We start from the raw sequence: 15,916 nt of genomic DNA on the forward strand, positions 1-15,916 counted from the left end.
CATTTCTATGCTAAGATCTAATTTGATGCCCTGCTTTGTAAATTCAAAATGAGGAGGAAAAAAATTACAGTGATTATCAAATTGGAGAAGGAGTAAGGAATATGTCCACAAACAAAATTTATTGTATAGAAGTAATAGGCGAATACTTAAAAAAAAATACACTGGTAATTATTCACAGAAGACTAAAAAAACTGGAATACCAATACAACATTTATCATATATGTATATGTGTACATATACATATAAATCATCAGCATACAAAGCCTTACATTAAAATTAGAAGAAAGTGTAATTATATAACATTTTTACAAGATGAGTATTAGTAGGTACACATTATTAGTACATTACAACTGAGGATGTAAGTGGTTAATATTCATAACCCTGGGAACCTCTGCCCTCACTCAGCACTCCTGATCCCCTTCCCTGGTTCTTCTTTGTCTTCTTCTCACCCCTACATATAGCACCAGACAGCTGTCCTCAGGACAATGTGTCCATTCCCATGACTCTACCATCACCCCCACACTCTACCAAGCTTCAGAACCTAAGTTCCTATACACAGGAATCCACAAGCCTAGCACTATGCCCAGTTCTTAACATGTATTATCTCTTCCCCCTCTTATAACAACTCTGTGAAATAGATTTTGTTATTAACCCATTTTACAGATGAGAAAACCAAAGCCCAGAAGTTAGGTCTCTGTTCAAGGACATTAATCGACTGCAGGAGAGCCAGGATTCAAAGCCATCTCTGACTCCAACACCAGATGTTTTTGTTACTGTTGAAAACTGTCTCCCCAAACAACATAACATGGGCGCCCCAGTAACTCAACTTACTCACTCAACAAATACTCTGTTGAACACAAACCTGTTCTCTTTTCTCCACTTCCACCTCCCTACATCTGTCTAAATACTACAATCTCCACTCCACCGCAATCTCTCCAGTAGATTCTTAGAATCATCTCTAACTCCTCCCTCTCTTAAATAATGCTCATCTACTTGGCCAATAATTTCTGCCTACGTTAGGGATTGTAGGATATATCACCTTCTTGCCAAATCCACTTTCACTCTCCCACTTCAGACCCTTTGTTTCCTTCACTTGGCCACGGTGATACCCTCCTAATCAGTCTTGCGCTCTTGGTCTCTGGATTCTTACAATCAATGTTACGCCACTGCCACCTGTTATCCTTATAAAACAGATCTACTCATGTTACACTCCAGCTTAAAAGCCTTTGATGGTCCTCTTCTGTCTACAGAACAAAGTCCAAACTAGTTATGTTGGCATTCCCACACAAGCTGGTCCCAACCTATCTTCCCAGCTCCATCTCCTACTGCACCCCCCCTGAATAATAATAATAATTTATATATAGCTTAATTGTTTAGACAGTGCATTTTCACATACGTTAATCATAACAACACTATGAGTATTTCTTATTATCCCAATTTTATGAGAAGGAAACTGAGACCTAGAAAGGTAAAATTATTTGTCCAAGATCCCAAATTGTAAGAAGAACATAAAAGGTAAAAAGGGCCAAGTATCAAACTACAAATTTTATCTCCTTTCCCAGCACCTCACAGCCATAGCACGCCTACTCCAGTACATCAGACTCACTCACACTTTCTCTGAAAATGCACAACATTTTCTAACCTCTGTGTCTTAGCTTAATCTATTTTTCTCTTAACTTGGAATGCTATTCTCACTTGAAATTTCCAAAGAACTGTGTTAGGCATTTTTCATATTATGCCTCATATGAGTTATTTATATTCATATATAAACCTGTCCCTACACTGAATTATAAGCCCTATGAGGACAAGACCAGAAGTTGGTCAATTTTTAAAGTCTTATTTAACTGGAAAATGTGTGGGGAAAACAAGCCACATAAGATGACAAGCATCAAGGCAGAGACTGGCCAGGCCTGAAACCAGAGACCAGAAACTTGGATCAGACCATCTGAGCACCCTGGAAGTGCCTACAATTTTAACATCTATCTTCTGAACAAGTTCGAATGTCCCTGTGCCAACTATTCTCACTGACACTGGCCTTTATTAAATATTAGTTTATTGAAAGCTTAATTCAAAACAGAATGGGGTGAAAATTAAGAATTAGAAGTTGATAAAAAATAGAAATATCATTATTTTCACTTTAACTTTTCATATGTGACTAAGTAACCAAAATTTAAACCATACAGGTTTGATTTACAAAGATCAGCTCAGCTGCATGGATGGCTGTCTCTAGGGCTATTTCAGTATGACCACAGAATCACGTTCACCTACACAGACAGCTTCCCACATCTCATCCTCTAAAAGCCACTAGGATTCCTGGCACTGGCAGAGCCTCTCTCAGAAGGTATCTGACATGTTGATTATCTGGCCAACTTTTGCAAGTGAAGTGCCCCATGGTTATGTCAAATGGTCAAATTGAATAGTGTCAGTGTGCCTTAAGATTACAGGTCATTACTCCTTGAGTTGTCTTTATCCCAATGAAGATCAGATTCTAAGGATGCCCTATAATTATGAAGCCCAGAATATGAAACCCCTCAACTGCTGACCAGGTGAAAAGTCACAAATGCTTCCTTCCTTCTATCAGAAGTCTCCCTATCCACTCCTGCAATATAACTACAATGTCAACTTTTCCATGAACTGACAGAGGATATTAGAAGAAAAACTAGCCCACATGCTCTGCACTGAATTTCATTTCATTCCAAACAGTTATAGCACCCTGAATATAAAGAAAAAAATTACAGACTATGATCTCAAGTAATTTACAATCTAGATTTCAGAACTCTCTTTAACAATCAGAACTAACTGTTCTCCGTGGTTGCATCTCACCCAAAAATCTACTATTTCTATTCAATAAACATCAGAATACTACCACATTTTATACACTACAGCAGATTTCTTCCAGAGGCTATTACGATGTGGGGGGGTGGGGGGGGAAACATGTTGCTCTTGTTATAAACTGTATATTCTCCCTTTCAGAGATGGTAATACAGCAGTCAGTCGGAATTAACATATAAACAGGAATCAGAGAATCTGAATTGAAGTCCTAACTCTGTAACATGAAGGAAGTTCCACCACTGAGACAATAATAGGACTAAACTCACAGGGTTGCTGCAAGGATTCATTTAATATGTACAAAGTGACTAGAACACATGGTAAGCTTTTGGTAAACATTAAGCTTTACAATCACCTGACTCATAGTGACAATTACATGATATTTGTGAAAGAATAACAGATTCTAAGATATCCCAGCCCAAGACTGTCCTGCTTACCTTTCATGTGTCAATGATACTCATCAACCAATCAATCAATAAAAATGAAATAAAAGAGAAACCTAACAGTTCTGCTTCTCAGGAGCTCCTGCAAAGTGCGGTGGCAGATACAACTGAAAGCACCTGTAGATTTAATTTAAATTTATGGCACGCATGTCACCTCAAATACAAAAATAGAAAATACTGATTTGAAATCTATAGAAACCCACTGTTACCAGCCATACATCTCTAAATAGCAGACATAGGAAACACAGATAGCATTATTTTAGCATTATCTATATTATGTAAGCATACATTTTGGTCCTTAACATAGTTGTTTACAGTTATTTTTCCTTCTTCTCAGCAGTATTATAATTCCACTCGTGGACTGTGGTGTTTCTTTTGCACCCCACAGCAATGCTAAACAGTAGTCAAATAATTGTAATAGTAACATCCAGCTAAGATTTTTAGCAGCCCATCTGACTAGATCTTTTTGTCCACATGAACACTCTATGGTGCACAGAGGTAATACAGCCTAAAGCCTGGTTGAGTGCACACTGGAGTCTGAGACACCTGGGATTCAATTCCAACTCATTTGCTGCAGGACCTGGGGAACCTAAAAAGTCTGTTTTCCATTACATAAAACAGCAATAATAATTTTGCCTACCCCTTAGGATTACTTTGACAAATAAAAGAATATACATAAAGCACTTAATGTTAGTCCTGAAATACTGAATGGGATGTTTACAAATAGCTCCAATTTACTCTGAAATGCATCTAAAAAGGATGGATTGAGTACTTAATGCCACTCAACTGTATAAAGATGATTAAGTTTTGTTATGTGTATTTTACCACAAATTTTTAATAAAAAATAAAATAATTAAAGTGAAATTGTAAAGGTGGATTGAAAGTTGGACAGATACATGATAAAGCTAATAAAATATCAAATGCAGAACCCAGGTAGTGAATATATAAATGCTTATTTTCAACTTTTCTGTATTTTTGAAGATTTTTACAATAAAATATTAGGGGAAAAAATAATGCAGACATCCAATAGTTCACTTTTATTTTCATCTACTACTGAAAAATAATAACCAGCAAATATTCAGATTCTTGGCTCCTTTTTAAAAAATCTTATAAAGCATCTTTCCATCAGCCATCTCTTTTATTATAGCCATTCTAAAACTAAAAGTGGCTTATTTGAAACTTCTTAGCCACTTACTTATGTATTTAATTTCAAGTTAAATTATTCTAAGGTACCAGCTGCCAAGCATTTAATCTCTTCTGAAGTACAGAAACCAAGTCAACAGACATTTGTGGTTGATGATTGATGATGTGACCAAACAAAAAAATGGAAAAGCAAGGACTGGAATTATTTGCTCCTAACTTTTCCAGTAGCTGCTAAAACCATAAGTTCCTTAACCAGAAGGACTACTAGCACCTTAACAGGTACCTAATATACAGAAGCACAGTGCATCTACACATGTACATCAGCCATACAGAATGATACCCAATTCTTCTTCTAGTTGTGTCCTCCATTCCAAATGGTAATTCAGATTTTAAGTGTTTAGTGGTACATCAGGAACCCAGATACCATGCAGTATAACAATTTAAATAGACCACCTCACACCCATTGCAATGGCTACTTTCAAAAATACAGAAGAAAATAACAAGTGTTGGTGAGGATGTGGAAGAACTGGAACCCTTGCGCACTGTTGGTAGGAACGTAAAATGATACAACCACAGTGGAAGTATGGTGGTCCCTCAAAGACTTAAAAATTGAATTACCATAGGATCAAACAATCCCACCTCTGCATATAATACCCAAAAGAATTGGAAGCATAATCTCAAAGAAATACTTGTACACCCATGTTCATAGCAGCATCATTCACAACAGATAAGATGCACAAGCAACCCCAGTGTCCAACAACAGATGAATGGACGAGAGAATGTGATATATGTACACAATGGAGTATCATTCAACTTAAAAATGAAGAAAATACTGTCACATACTACAACATGGATGAACTTTGAGAACATTATGCCAAGTGAAATAAGGCAGTCACAGAAAGACAAACCATGTATGATTCCACTTGTATGAGATACCTAGAGAGGTCAAAATCACAGAGACAGCAGGATGGTGGTTGCCAGGGGCTGGAGGAAGGTGGGGTGGGATAGGGAGTTAAGGTTCCGTGGGTACAGAGTTTCAGTAATGCAAGTTGAGAAGAATTCTGGAAATGGATGGTGGTGATGGTTGCACAATATGAATGTATTTAACACCACTGAACTGCACACTTAAAAGTGGTTATGATGGTAAACTTTATGTTATATGTATTTTACCACAATAACAACAACAAAAATGGAAGAAAAAAATCAGGGACCTGATCTCCCCAGGAGGCCTGGAAGGGTGCTCCAGCTTGGAATTGACAGAGGAACAATCAACTCTGGCTCTCAAACCACGTCTATCTCTGAACACACCAGGAGACCTTGTCCACTCAGACTCTCCATCACGCCCAGGGTCACACCAACTGTGTATTTCAACTTCAAAATGAACAAACATTACTCCGCCTACACCAGTTTTATGTCAAAGCAGCAACTTAATCTCTCTAAACCTGCCTCCTCTTTAAAACAAGGATAATTCCTACCTACCTACTTCACAAGGTTGTTATGAGGGCAAGAGTGAGATCACGTACATATAAAAGTAGCTTCAAACTGCCAAGCACCAAAGAAACAGAAATTATTATGTTTATAACTACTTTCGGATGGAAATTCCGAAGGGACTGTAACAAAAACTTCACAAGGCTTGCGACACCTCGCCCATGGTACATTCCATTTAAAACTCGCATCATCCCTAAGTAACACCGTTCTTGTTTTTGTCATGAACTGAAGGGCAGCGCTGAGGAAACAAACGCTCAACGTAAGCATTTCATCTAACCACCCCCAAACGCAATCAGAAATCATCTTACATGTTCTAGGAAAATTCAATTTTTATGACCCCAGCGTGGGCCTGCGGCGCCTTGGAACTACACTTCCCACAAAGCATCGAGGTGAACCCGGGCGGCGGGCGGGGCGGCCTGGGATACAGGGTGGCCACAGCTCTCCCCGAACCTAGATCGCCGGCCCCTGAAAAATTGCACCGTTTACGGTCGAGTGTGCGCTGGCTCTCCTTTCTGAAACCTCTGTCACCCCGCGGTTCCTCCTGCGTCTAGCACGGCGACCCTCTCTCCGCCCTCCCGTCCTTCCTGCTCCACCTGAGGGTCACCGCCTATTCTTGACCTTTCCGCTGATTTCTAAGGTGTCACAGAAAGGCACCTTCTTCCCTTCCTCCCCGCCAAATCTACATTTCTAGAACTCCCCAAACAGTTGGGACTCGGGGCCACGGCGGGGTCAGACGGGACGGGCCGACACTGCCCGCCACCCTGGGCCCCCAGCCGGTCCGCCCGCCCGAGCGTCGCGAGCAGGGGGCTGGGCTGCCCCCACCCCCGGGCCGGGGCGGATCGCGGGCAGAGGTGGCTCCGCCCGGGGCTCCGGTTTCAATTTCGCAACGTGACGGTGCAAACCTGAGGCCTACAAGCGCCGGCGGCCGGCGCCCCGCCCGCCCGCCAGGCCCGAGCGCCCCAGCCCCCCGCGGCCGCCGCCCGCCCACCCACCCAACCCGGCACCCGGCGGGAGGCAGCGCGCCCCGGCCTGCCCGCCCGGCCCCGGCCGCCGCCCCCGGCCCTGCGCAGCGCCGGCTCCGACTCGCGGCCGCGGGCTCGCGGTGGCACTTACTCAGCTCGTCCTGGGAGGCGGAGGCGGCGGCCGCAGCCATGTTGCGCCAGGGAGGGAGGGAGGGGCCGGAGCGGGAGGGCGCGGACGCGAGGCGCGGGGGGCTCGCCGCTCGCGGTGCGGCAGGGGCCGGGAGCCGCCTCCGGTCGCTCGGCGCGGGCCGCGCTGCGCCCACGAGGCCCGCCTGCCGCCGCCTCCTGCGTCCTCCTCGCAGCACGCGTCGATCTCGCGGTCCCCCGCGAGCTCGCGACTCGGGCGCTCCCACCGCCTCGCGCCTCTGCGGAGCCGCCGCCGTCTGTCGGCCGAGTCCCGGTGCGCCCGGCCCGCCCGGCGGCTCTGCGGCTCCGCGCCGCGCTCGTCCAACTCACGCCGGTTTTATATTTAGAAAGAGCTGAGCCATCCTCCCAGCGGCCCCCCCGCCGGGCCCCTCGCGCGCCCGCCCGCCCGCGCTCGCTCGCTCGCTCGCGGCTCGTCCTGCCCACCTGCCGCCGCCCGCCCCGCGAGCGCTCCCCGCGCGGACCCGGCACGCGGCGGCCTGCGCGGGCGGCCCGGCCTAGCCGCCCCGCCGCGCCGTAGCAGCCTGCGGCGGCCGTGGCTCGGCACGGACGCGCGGGCCTCTGACCTGAATCCGAGCCGGTCTCCATGCCGGGGATGCTGCGCGCGGCGCCGCGAGGTGGGCGCCCGGAGGCGAGGCGGCGGCGGGCTCGGGCCCGAGGGGCCGCGCGCCGCAGTCCGGGAGGGGCCTGACCGGCTGGCCCGCGCTGCCGGGGCCGGGGGAGATCCTCGAGGCAGGGCCCAAGCTCCCTTTTGAAAGGTCTGCGGCTGTCACGTTGGCCGGTCCCGACCTGAAGAAACACGTCTGTCCAAAGGAAGAGACGTGGACTCGGAGAAGTAGAGCCGGGCTGCGAGTCGGCGGGAGGAAGCCCCGCCCTGCGCCTCCCGCGAACTTCTCGGCCCCGGCGCGTGGAGCGCCCGGGACCCGGCTCCCCCGGCTCCACTTCTCACTAAAAGGCAGTGAGAAAGTGTACTTTTTCGATCCTCTCAGAACTAGGACCGCCGAGTGAAGGAAAGCCGCGAAACCCTACCAAAAGTTACGTGAACCTATATGTTTAAAGTTCAAATTCAAGTATATATGCTTACATGAACTTTTTTTTTATTTGTAATACCTACGTTCTTTTAGGTAGCCCGAGTGATTTATTTTCAATATGCCGATTTTAACTTGACGGCTTAAGTTGGTCCGTGAGGTCGTGTACGTGAAAAACACTCGCAAAATGCAATTCAAATTAAGGGGTTGCATAATTGCTGTACTTTAAGTGGTGGCACTGTCACAACAAATTAGGTACAAGATCAGATCCCTTTTTTTTTTTTTTTTTTGTATAAAAGGAAGAAATCAAGACCCTAAATAGATTGAAATTGCGTCTATTCCTAAAAGAAATCTATAAAGCCCTGGTTACTGTCTTGAAAAATGACTATATGTCATTCCAGATGTGGGCAAGTACATCTTGTACTTGCCTTGTACTGAGGCAAGTACAAGGTACTTATACGACATTAAAGACATCTATTTCCTTTATTGCTTTAATAAGGAAATTATACATGATCTTTGGGAACATTTCAAATGATTCAGAATGTCACAAAATTAAAAGTGAAGGGCCTTCCTCTTGCACATCCCTTCCTCTCCCACCATTTTCTCCCCAGAGAGAAATGTGGTTAACAGGTACAGTTGGGCGCGAGTGCTCCGGGGCCACATATCTACACCCTCAAAAGCGACTAGGATAGAGACAGGCCCATACTCAACAATGAAGTTCTGCATCAGTTTCCCCCCCCCCCACACACACACACAATCTTCCATGTTAATTCAAAAAGGTCTACATCACTACTCTTTTTTTATTAATGACCTCATAGCACGTTAAATTAACCAATTCCTTTTTTGAGGACATTTTGGCTCTTTAGTTCGATGTTGGCACAAAGTCACTGCATAACAAACTATTTGCCAAGACTACAATATGGAAGTGTATAAAATAAAGGCTGTCCCCCATCTCACTGTCCACCATCCCCTCATCCTACTCCCTGGAAAGAATCCTGTTTGATGCACCCAAACTTTCCGACTATGAATATATAAAGTAGCTGCACTAAGGATTGGTTTGGAGAAATGTTGACGTCTCGTAACTTCAAATAGATTCTTCTAAAACCAACAAAAAAAAAAACCCATAGAATATAAGTTTTAAAAAAAAGTTTGCTAGGCAATTTTAACTTATAGACAAAACTAGCATCTCATAAGTTCTATGTAGAAATTTTTAGAGTCCACACGTGCAAATCACAGATTTATGTTTATTTTAACAAAAATGGAATCCTACTACATACACTATTATGTAACTTTCTTTTCACCAAACAAGATATCACAGGTATTTTTCCATACCAGTAGTGACAATAATAGCTAATACTAATTGTGCCAGGCACTGTTTTAAAGTGTTTTACATGGTTGGGGTGCCTGGGTGGCTCATTCAGTTGAGCAACCAACTTCAGCTCAGGTCACGATCTCACGGTTTGTGAGTTTGAGCCCTGCATGGGGCTCACTGCTGTCAGTATGGAGCCTGCTTTCCCCCCTCACTCTCTCAATAATAAACATGGGGGGGTTACATGGTTGAATTCACTTAGTTCTCACAACAATCTTATGAAGTAGGGATTTTTAATGACACCAGATCATGGAGGAACAAATCTAAAATGCCACAAACTAGAAAGGGGTAGAGTGGGAATTTGAACCTAGGCAGTGTGAATCGTTCTTCACCACTATGGTCTGTTCAGAACTACCTTCTTCTTGGGGTGCCTGGATAGCTCAGTTGGTTGGGCGTCTGACTTCAGCTCAGGTCATGATCTCATGGTTGGTGGGTTTGAGCCCCACATCGGGCTCTGAGCCTGGAGCCTGCTTAGGATTCTGTGTCTCCCCCTCTCTCTACCCCTCCCTCACTTGCACTCTGTCTTTCCCTGTCTCTTGAAAATAAATGTTAAAACAATTTTTTAAAAAAGAACTACCTCATTCTTTTATTTTTTTTAAGTTTATTTATTTATTTTGAGAGAGAAAGAGTGCAAGTAGGGGAGTGGAAGAGAGAGAGAGGGAGAGAGAGAGAATCCCAAGCAGTGGGAGCCAGATGCTGGGCTCAAACTCACAAACTGCGAGACCACAACCTGAGTGAAGTCAGATGCTTAACCGACTGAGCCACCCAGGTGCCCCTACTTCATTCTTTTAAATGGCTGCATGATGAGTACATGACAATATTTAATCATTCCCCTACTGATGAGCATTTAGGTTGTCAACAATTTTTGTTACTATTGCAAGCAAATACTACCATAAAAAATTCTTATACATATATCAGCTAAGTCACATGTTATATAGAGAGACAGAAATATGTAGAGATAGGATTGTTAGGCAAAAAAAGACACCTTTAACATCTCATTATATACAGTACTTTATAGCAATTTACAATGCTGCTTCTAATCGCTAGAGTTTAAAGCTATAAGCTTTTCCCATAAATAAATAAATAAATAAATAAATAAATAAATAGTCTCTAAGCTTTTTCATAGTTGCTTTCCCCCTTCATACTAGTTGTAGTTTATTTTCCCCACCAAATAGCTTCATATTCTTACTACACACTTTGGTTTTGAATAGTGGCCTTGAGGTACTTCCTATCTAGAATTTACTTCAATTTCCAAAACAGACAAGAAGGAATTGTGGAAGGGGGTGAATGGCGGCGGGGGGGGGGGGGGGGGGGGGGGAGGGGCAGAGAAGAGGCCCCTGGGAAGCCAAAATAATGTATCACAAAATCCAAGAACTGGGGCGCCTGGGTGGCGCAGTCGGTTAAGCGTCCGACTTCGGCCAGGTCACGATCTCGCGGTCCGTGAGTTCGAGCCCCGCGTCGGGCTCTGGGCTGATGGCTCAGAGCCTGGAGCCTGTTTCCGATTCTGTGTCTCCCTCTCTCTCTGCCCCTCCCCCGTTCATGCTCTGTGTCTCTCTCTGTCCCAAAAAGAAATAAACGTTGAAAAAAAAAAAAAAAATCCAAGAACTAAAAACTTACATCTTTTAGATTTAGAAGTCCCCTCTCCCTCTGTTAGGCCCTAATCACACTAAATGCAAGCATAATTCTAACAAAGTAAATAGTCTTGTTTCCGTAGTCAAAGCAAATTAGAAACAGAGTATTAGAGAGCATTCTTCTGGGCAAGTACTAGGAAGACAGAAGAGCTACTAGACACCCTAAAAACAAGAGAAAAAGGAGGAAAACTATAAATAGAAGCTATAAGAGCTCAAAAAGCAAAACATGCTGGTGTTATTTGTTAAGTACAAAAAGCACCACCCCCAAGAGGCCCTGACGTCATTTCACCTGAATAACTGATGTTCATGGTGATCATCCTGACATCAAGAAACAGTAAAATGATGTCTACTATATCAGCATCAAAAATCAAGGAAGTACAGAGTATATCTTAAAAAGCTGTTCATCCAAAATGATTCTAATAAGCAATTTTAGATGCCTAAAAGGATTGATTCTAAACTATCTAGAAAATCTAGTTATCCCAAATGATTCAATGATCCATTCCCAAGGATCTCTAGAGAAGCCAAAGTTCTGCAGAGATGTGTCTCATACAGTATTCATTTTGGTTGCCGAAGAAGTTGGATACTGGGTCCAGTCTGCCAACAGAATCCACAACGCTAATGATCTTCATCTCTGCTCTTTTCAGTTATTAAAAACATGTTTCACTACACATAAAACCATGTCATGGCTCAAAAAATTCTGTTTTCTAAAAATCAAACTCCAAAACATCAGCCCTAACTGCCATGTAGAATCCTTCCACTGTTGTACTCCCCACTTCCTGTGGATTTAAAGTACATTTTGGATCCTCCCCATCGCCTCAAACATTTCCACTACTCTCTGGTCTGTGTTTCCTCTAAGTATCATGTGCTCCACTCTCAGTCTGAACCCCAAAGATGGTAATGAATTCAAGTCTTTCTTCCCTTGGTTTCTATCTTAAAAATACAGTGCCAATCGATCCCCAACCTTTGGCAAATCTTATCATTCACTTTATTTTTCCCTCCCAAATATCTCTGGAAAAAGGCAAAAAGCTGACCTGGTTCAATACAGTACTACACCTTGCATCTTAGAAGATAAGGCAACATTTTCTCTACGGATAAAACTTATCCCTATACCAGAAGATCTTCTGATTTTCTTTAGATGGTGGTTTCAAACCTTTTGGTTCACATTCTTCCTCCTGCCCCAAATTTTTGAAATTTGGGTAATCCATTTTCACATTTTTAGATTGACATCTCAAATTTTCCCTTATAAATAGTTGAAAAGGAGAAACTTTGACAACAGATTCTATTGTAAATATTAGTTTTGTTTTGTTTTTTTAAGAGAGAGCACACTCAAGAACAGGGGGAGAGAGGCAGAGGGGCAGAAGGTGAGAGATAGAATCTTAAGCAGGCTCCACGCTGAGTGGGGCTCCATCCCATGACCCTGAGATCGTGACCTGAGCTGAAATCAAGATTCTGAGGCTCAACTGCCTAAGCCACCCAGGCACCCCAATATTAGCATTTTAAAATAAAAACCCTTCCGTTATTTAAAAGTACATATATATAGGATCTAATTAAGATATTGATTTGATGCCTACTATCCTCTATTTAAAAATACATGAATAGGGTGCTGGGTGGCTCAGTTAAACCTCTGACTTCAGGTCACGATCTCAAGGTTCGTGGATTCAAGTCCTGAATCAGGCTCTGTGCTAACAGCTTGGAGCCTGCTTCGGATTCTGTGTCTCCCTCTCTCTTTGCCCTTCCCCTGCTTGTGCACTCGCTCTCTCTCAAAAATAAATAAACATTTAAAAAATACATGAACAAGCTCTTAATAATCAGAAATTTTACATAATTACATTTGCTCCTTGAACTTCTACACCAACATGTTTCTTCCCACACAATAATTTATTTTTTTTAAGTTTATGTATTTATTTTCAGAGAGAGAGAGTGTGTGTGTGCGCACAGGCACGCACACGAGCAGGGGAGGAACAGAGGCAGAGAAAGGGAGAGAGTGAGAGAGACAGAGAGAGAATCCCAAGCAGGCTCCATGCTCAGTACAGAGCCAGATGTGGGGCTCCATCTCACAAACCCTGAGATCATGACTTGAACCAAAATCAAGAGTCAGATGCTTTACCAACTGAGCCACTGAGGTACACCTCCCATGATAATTTATACTAATGCAATATAGTTTTAACCTTGAAAGTCCTTGAAAGTACCCTTTTCTTCAACAAAAATGATATATAACTTAAAAGTATTTAAATTTTTTCTGTGGCCATCTAAAGAATTATGATGATTGAATAACCATAATTAATAGTAGTACACAACTTGTCAAAACAACATAAATATATTACAATTTTTTAGAGGTTTCAACTCTTAGTGATTGGCATATTTTTATGTTACAACTTCTGAGAGTTGTAGGGGTAGGGGCTTTTGGAAAGAAAAAAAATATCTAGGTATAGTTATTCACTTCCTCATTACCTAATTTAGTATATCAAATTGTCCCTTTGATGTCACTTGAAGCTCTTCCCTGGGGGTAATCAACCATACTTAGACTGGAGGTAGCTGAGAGGTGTGGCTTGTTTTGGAAAGTCAGAGAAGGGCCATTGTGAAATAGGACACCTTGACTCTATTTTTTTTTTTAAGATTTTATTTTTAAGTAATCTCTATGTCCCGTGTGGGACTCAAACTCATGACCCTAAGACCAAAAGTCACATGCTCTCCTGACTGGGCCAGTTAGGCACCCCATGGACACCTTGACTTTACAGCATTCTTAGGCAAAACAAATTAAATGAAAAATGTATATGATCTACAGATTGATTCTCTTAACACTATCCATGTCCTTGTATTCCAAGTTATCCCTCCCTACTCCCAGGGGACCATAGCTTCAGCATAGTTCATCTTGAGTGTTCTTTCTTCTTATCCTACTCTGTCCCTAGTTTCTCCTTAGAAAAATAACCTACCCCACCCTTCTCTACCCATTCTCATATTCAAGCCGCTCCTGTATTCTGTCCTCAACCCACTGGACCTCCCTGAAACTAATCAATAGCAAACTCTGATGGACATTTTCATCCTGATCTTGTTTGAACTATGGACTCATCCTCCCTTTCAAAACTCCCCTCTGCTAGGTTTTCCCTACACAATTTCCTCCTGATTCTTTTCCACTTATCAGTTGCCTTCATTGTCCTCTCATTCTCTGCCACCCCTTTGAAGTTGGCACTTCACTTCAGTTTTAATCTCAGACCATTTGACAGTCTACCCGCTCTTTCTTTGCATTCCCCACTCCCTCATCTTCACTTACTATATAACTACTTTCTCTCTCCAGTTAAGTTCTCTTGGACATGTCCACCTAAATGTGCTACATGCACTTCAAACTCAATATATCCACAACTGAACATATTTTCCTTCTCAAACCAACTTCTTGTATCCCTCAAAGTGTGTGAAACCAGCATTCAGTTGACCAAAACAGAGACGTGAGAGTAACCCATAATTCTACTTTCTCCCTCACTTTTATTCACTATCTGCAGATTGTCACTGAGTAGTATCAGTCAGGGTTTCTCTGGTTCCCAGCACAGAACCCAACTCATGTAAGTAGAACAATATTTGAAGAAGAGTACTGGAGTAGTTCACAGAAACAAGAAATAATGAAACAAATATGTTCCAAAAGGATAAGAACTGGGCAGCAACCAGGATCTCTGGACCAGGAACTTGAAGATCATCCCTCAGGGAATTGCAACCAGATGATTCAGCAACAGCACAGCCTTTCATTTCTGGATGTTGTGGAATAAGAATTATAAGCTCCAAACTTTGATTCAACCTTGATTAAAAATAAAAGAAACCATAGGGGCAAATGATAGTAGATGAAAGGTAAATAACTTTATTGACATAAATTCTTTGGGAACCCAAAGTATTCTGTTGGTCTATTCTGTTGTTGTTTCTCAACAACAAAAGAGATGATTAACACACACACACACACACACACACACACACACACACACACACACACATTCTGATGCCTAGAGGAGATACTAAATAAGAGACCAACTCGTGAGTGGCAGAGGTCATGTTTAGGTTTCAGATCTAGATCTGCTCTGTTTCTTGTTTTTATGATTATTGCTTCTTTAATATTTCATAAAAAACAAGAGACTACCATCTTATGTAATCGAATTATCTCATTCGTGCTATAAATGAGTTAACTAATCTTAGGCATACTATATATATTGTGTGGGTTCTTTTGTCAAATCAAGAGTATTTCGAATGACTCTCTCTCATACCTGGAGAAAGTAAGATATAGCTGATCCAAACACAAAAAAGTCTGATTCCTTTGACAGTGTCAAGTTTAAAATCCTGGGATGGGAGAGTTGATTGATTTAGTTTGGATCACTTGTCCCCACTGATGGAGACTTGGGACTATTTAAAAAAAAATTTTTTTTAATGTTTATTTATTTTTGAGAGAGAGAGACAGAGACAGCGACAGAGTGCCAGCCAGGGAAGAGCAGAGAAAGGGGAAGACATGGAATCCGAAGCAGGGTCCAGGCTCTGAGCTGTCAGCACAGAGCCCAAAGAGGGCATCAAGCCCATGAACCGTGAGATCATGACCTGAACCGGACACTTAACAGATCGAGCCACCCAGGTGCCCCTGGGACTATTAATAGAAGGAGAAAGGGAAAGTTGAACAATAAGACAAACAATAGTAACCACCTCCCGCTAATCTAAATAGCAAATATTCACTCTCCTTAAAATGGTTCTAATCTGCCACTTCCTCTCTATTACTTGCTTTAGTCTACTTTCTCCAAGGCATCTCTTGGTAAAAAGTCTTCAGCCTTTAATCCTTTGCATTCCAGCTTGT

General features: G+C 42.7%; 1 protein-coding gene across 4 annotated transcripts in view; it reads right to left on the reverse strand.

Moving 5' to 3' along the window:
- The window catches only part of ECPAS (Ecm29 proteasome adaptor and scaffold), a 107,967-nt gene extending 100,033 nt beyond the window's left edge, over window positions 1-7,934 (reverse strand). For 2 of the 4 annotated variants that reach the window (XM_086683702.1, XM_086683701.1), the window contains exon 1: window positions 7,636-7,934. In XM_086683702.1, the coding sequence (XP_086539828.1) occupies window positions 7,636-7,657 (22 nt within the window). In that variant the 5' untranslated portion in view covers window positions 7,658-7,934. Of the gene's footprint in view, window positions 1-7,016; window positions 7,415-7,635 lie in introns of those variants that run through there. The other 2 variants (XM_086683699.1, XM_086683700.1) reach the window with 1 other exon arrangement.
- Between the last annotated feature and the right edge of the window lie 7,982 nt (window positions 7,935-15,916).

Source organism: Puma concolor, chromosome D4, assembly GCF_028749965.1.
Source record: "Puma concolor isolate L17-30 chromosome D4, mPumCon1.1.hap2, whole genome shotgun sequence".
Lineage (NCBI taxonomy): Eukaryota > Metazoa > Chordata > Mammalia > Carnivora > Felidae > Puma > Puma concolor.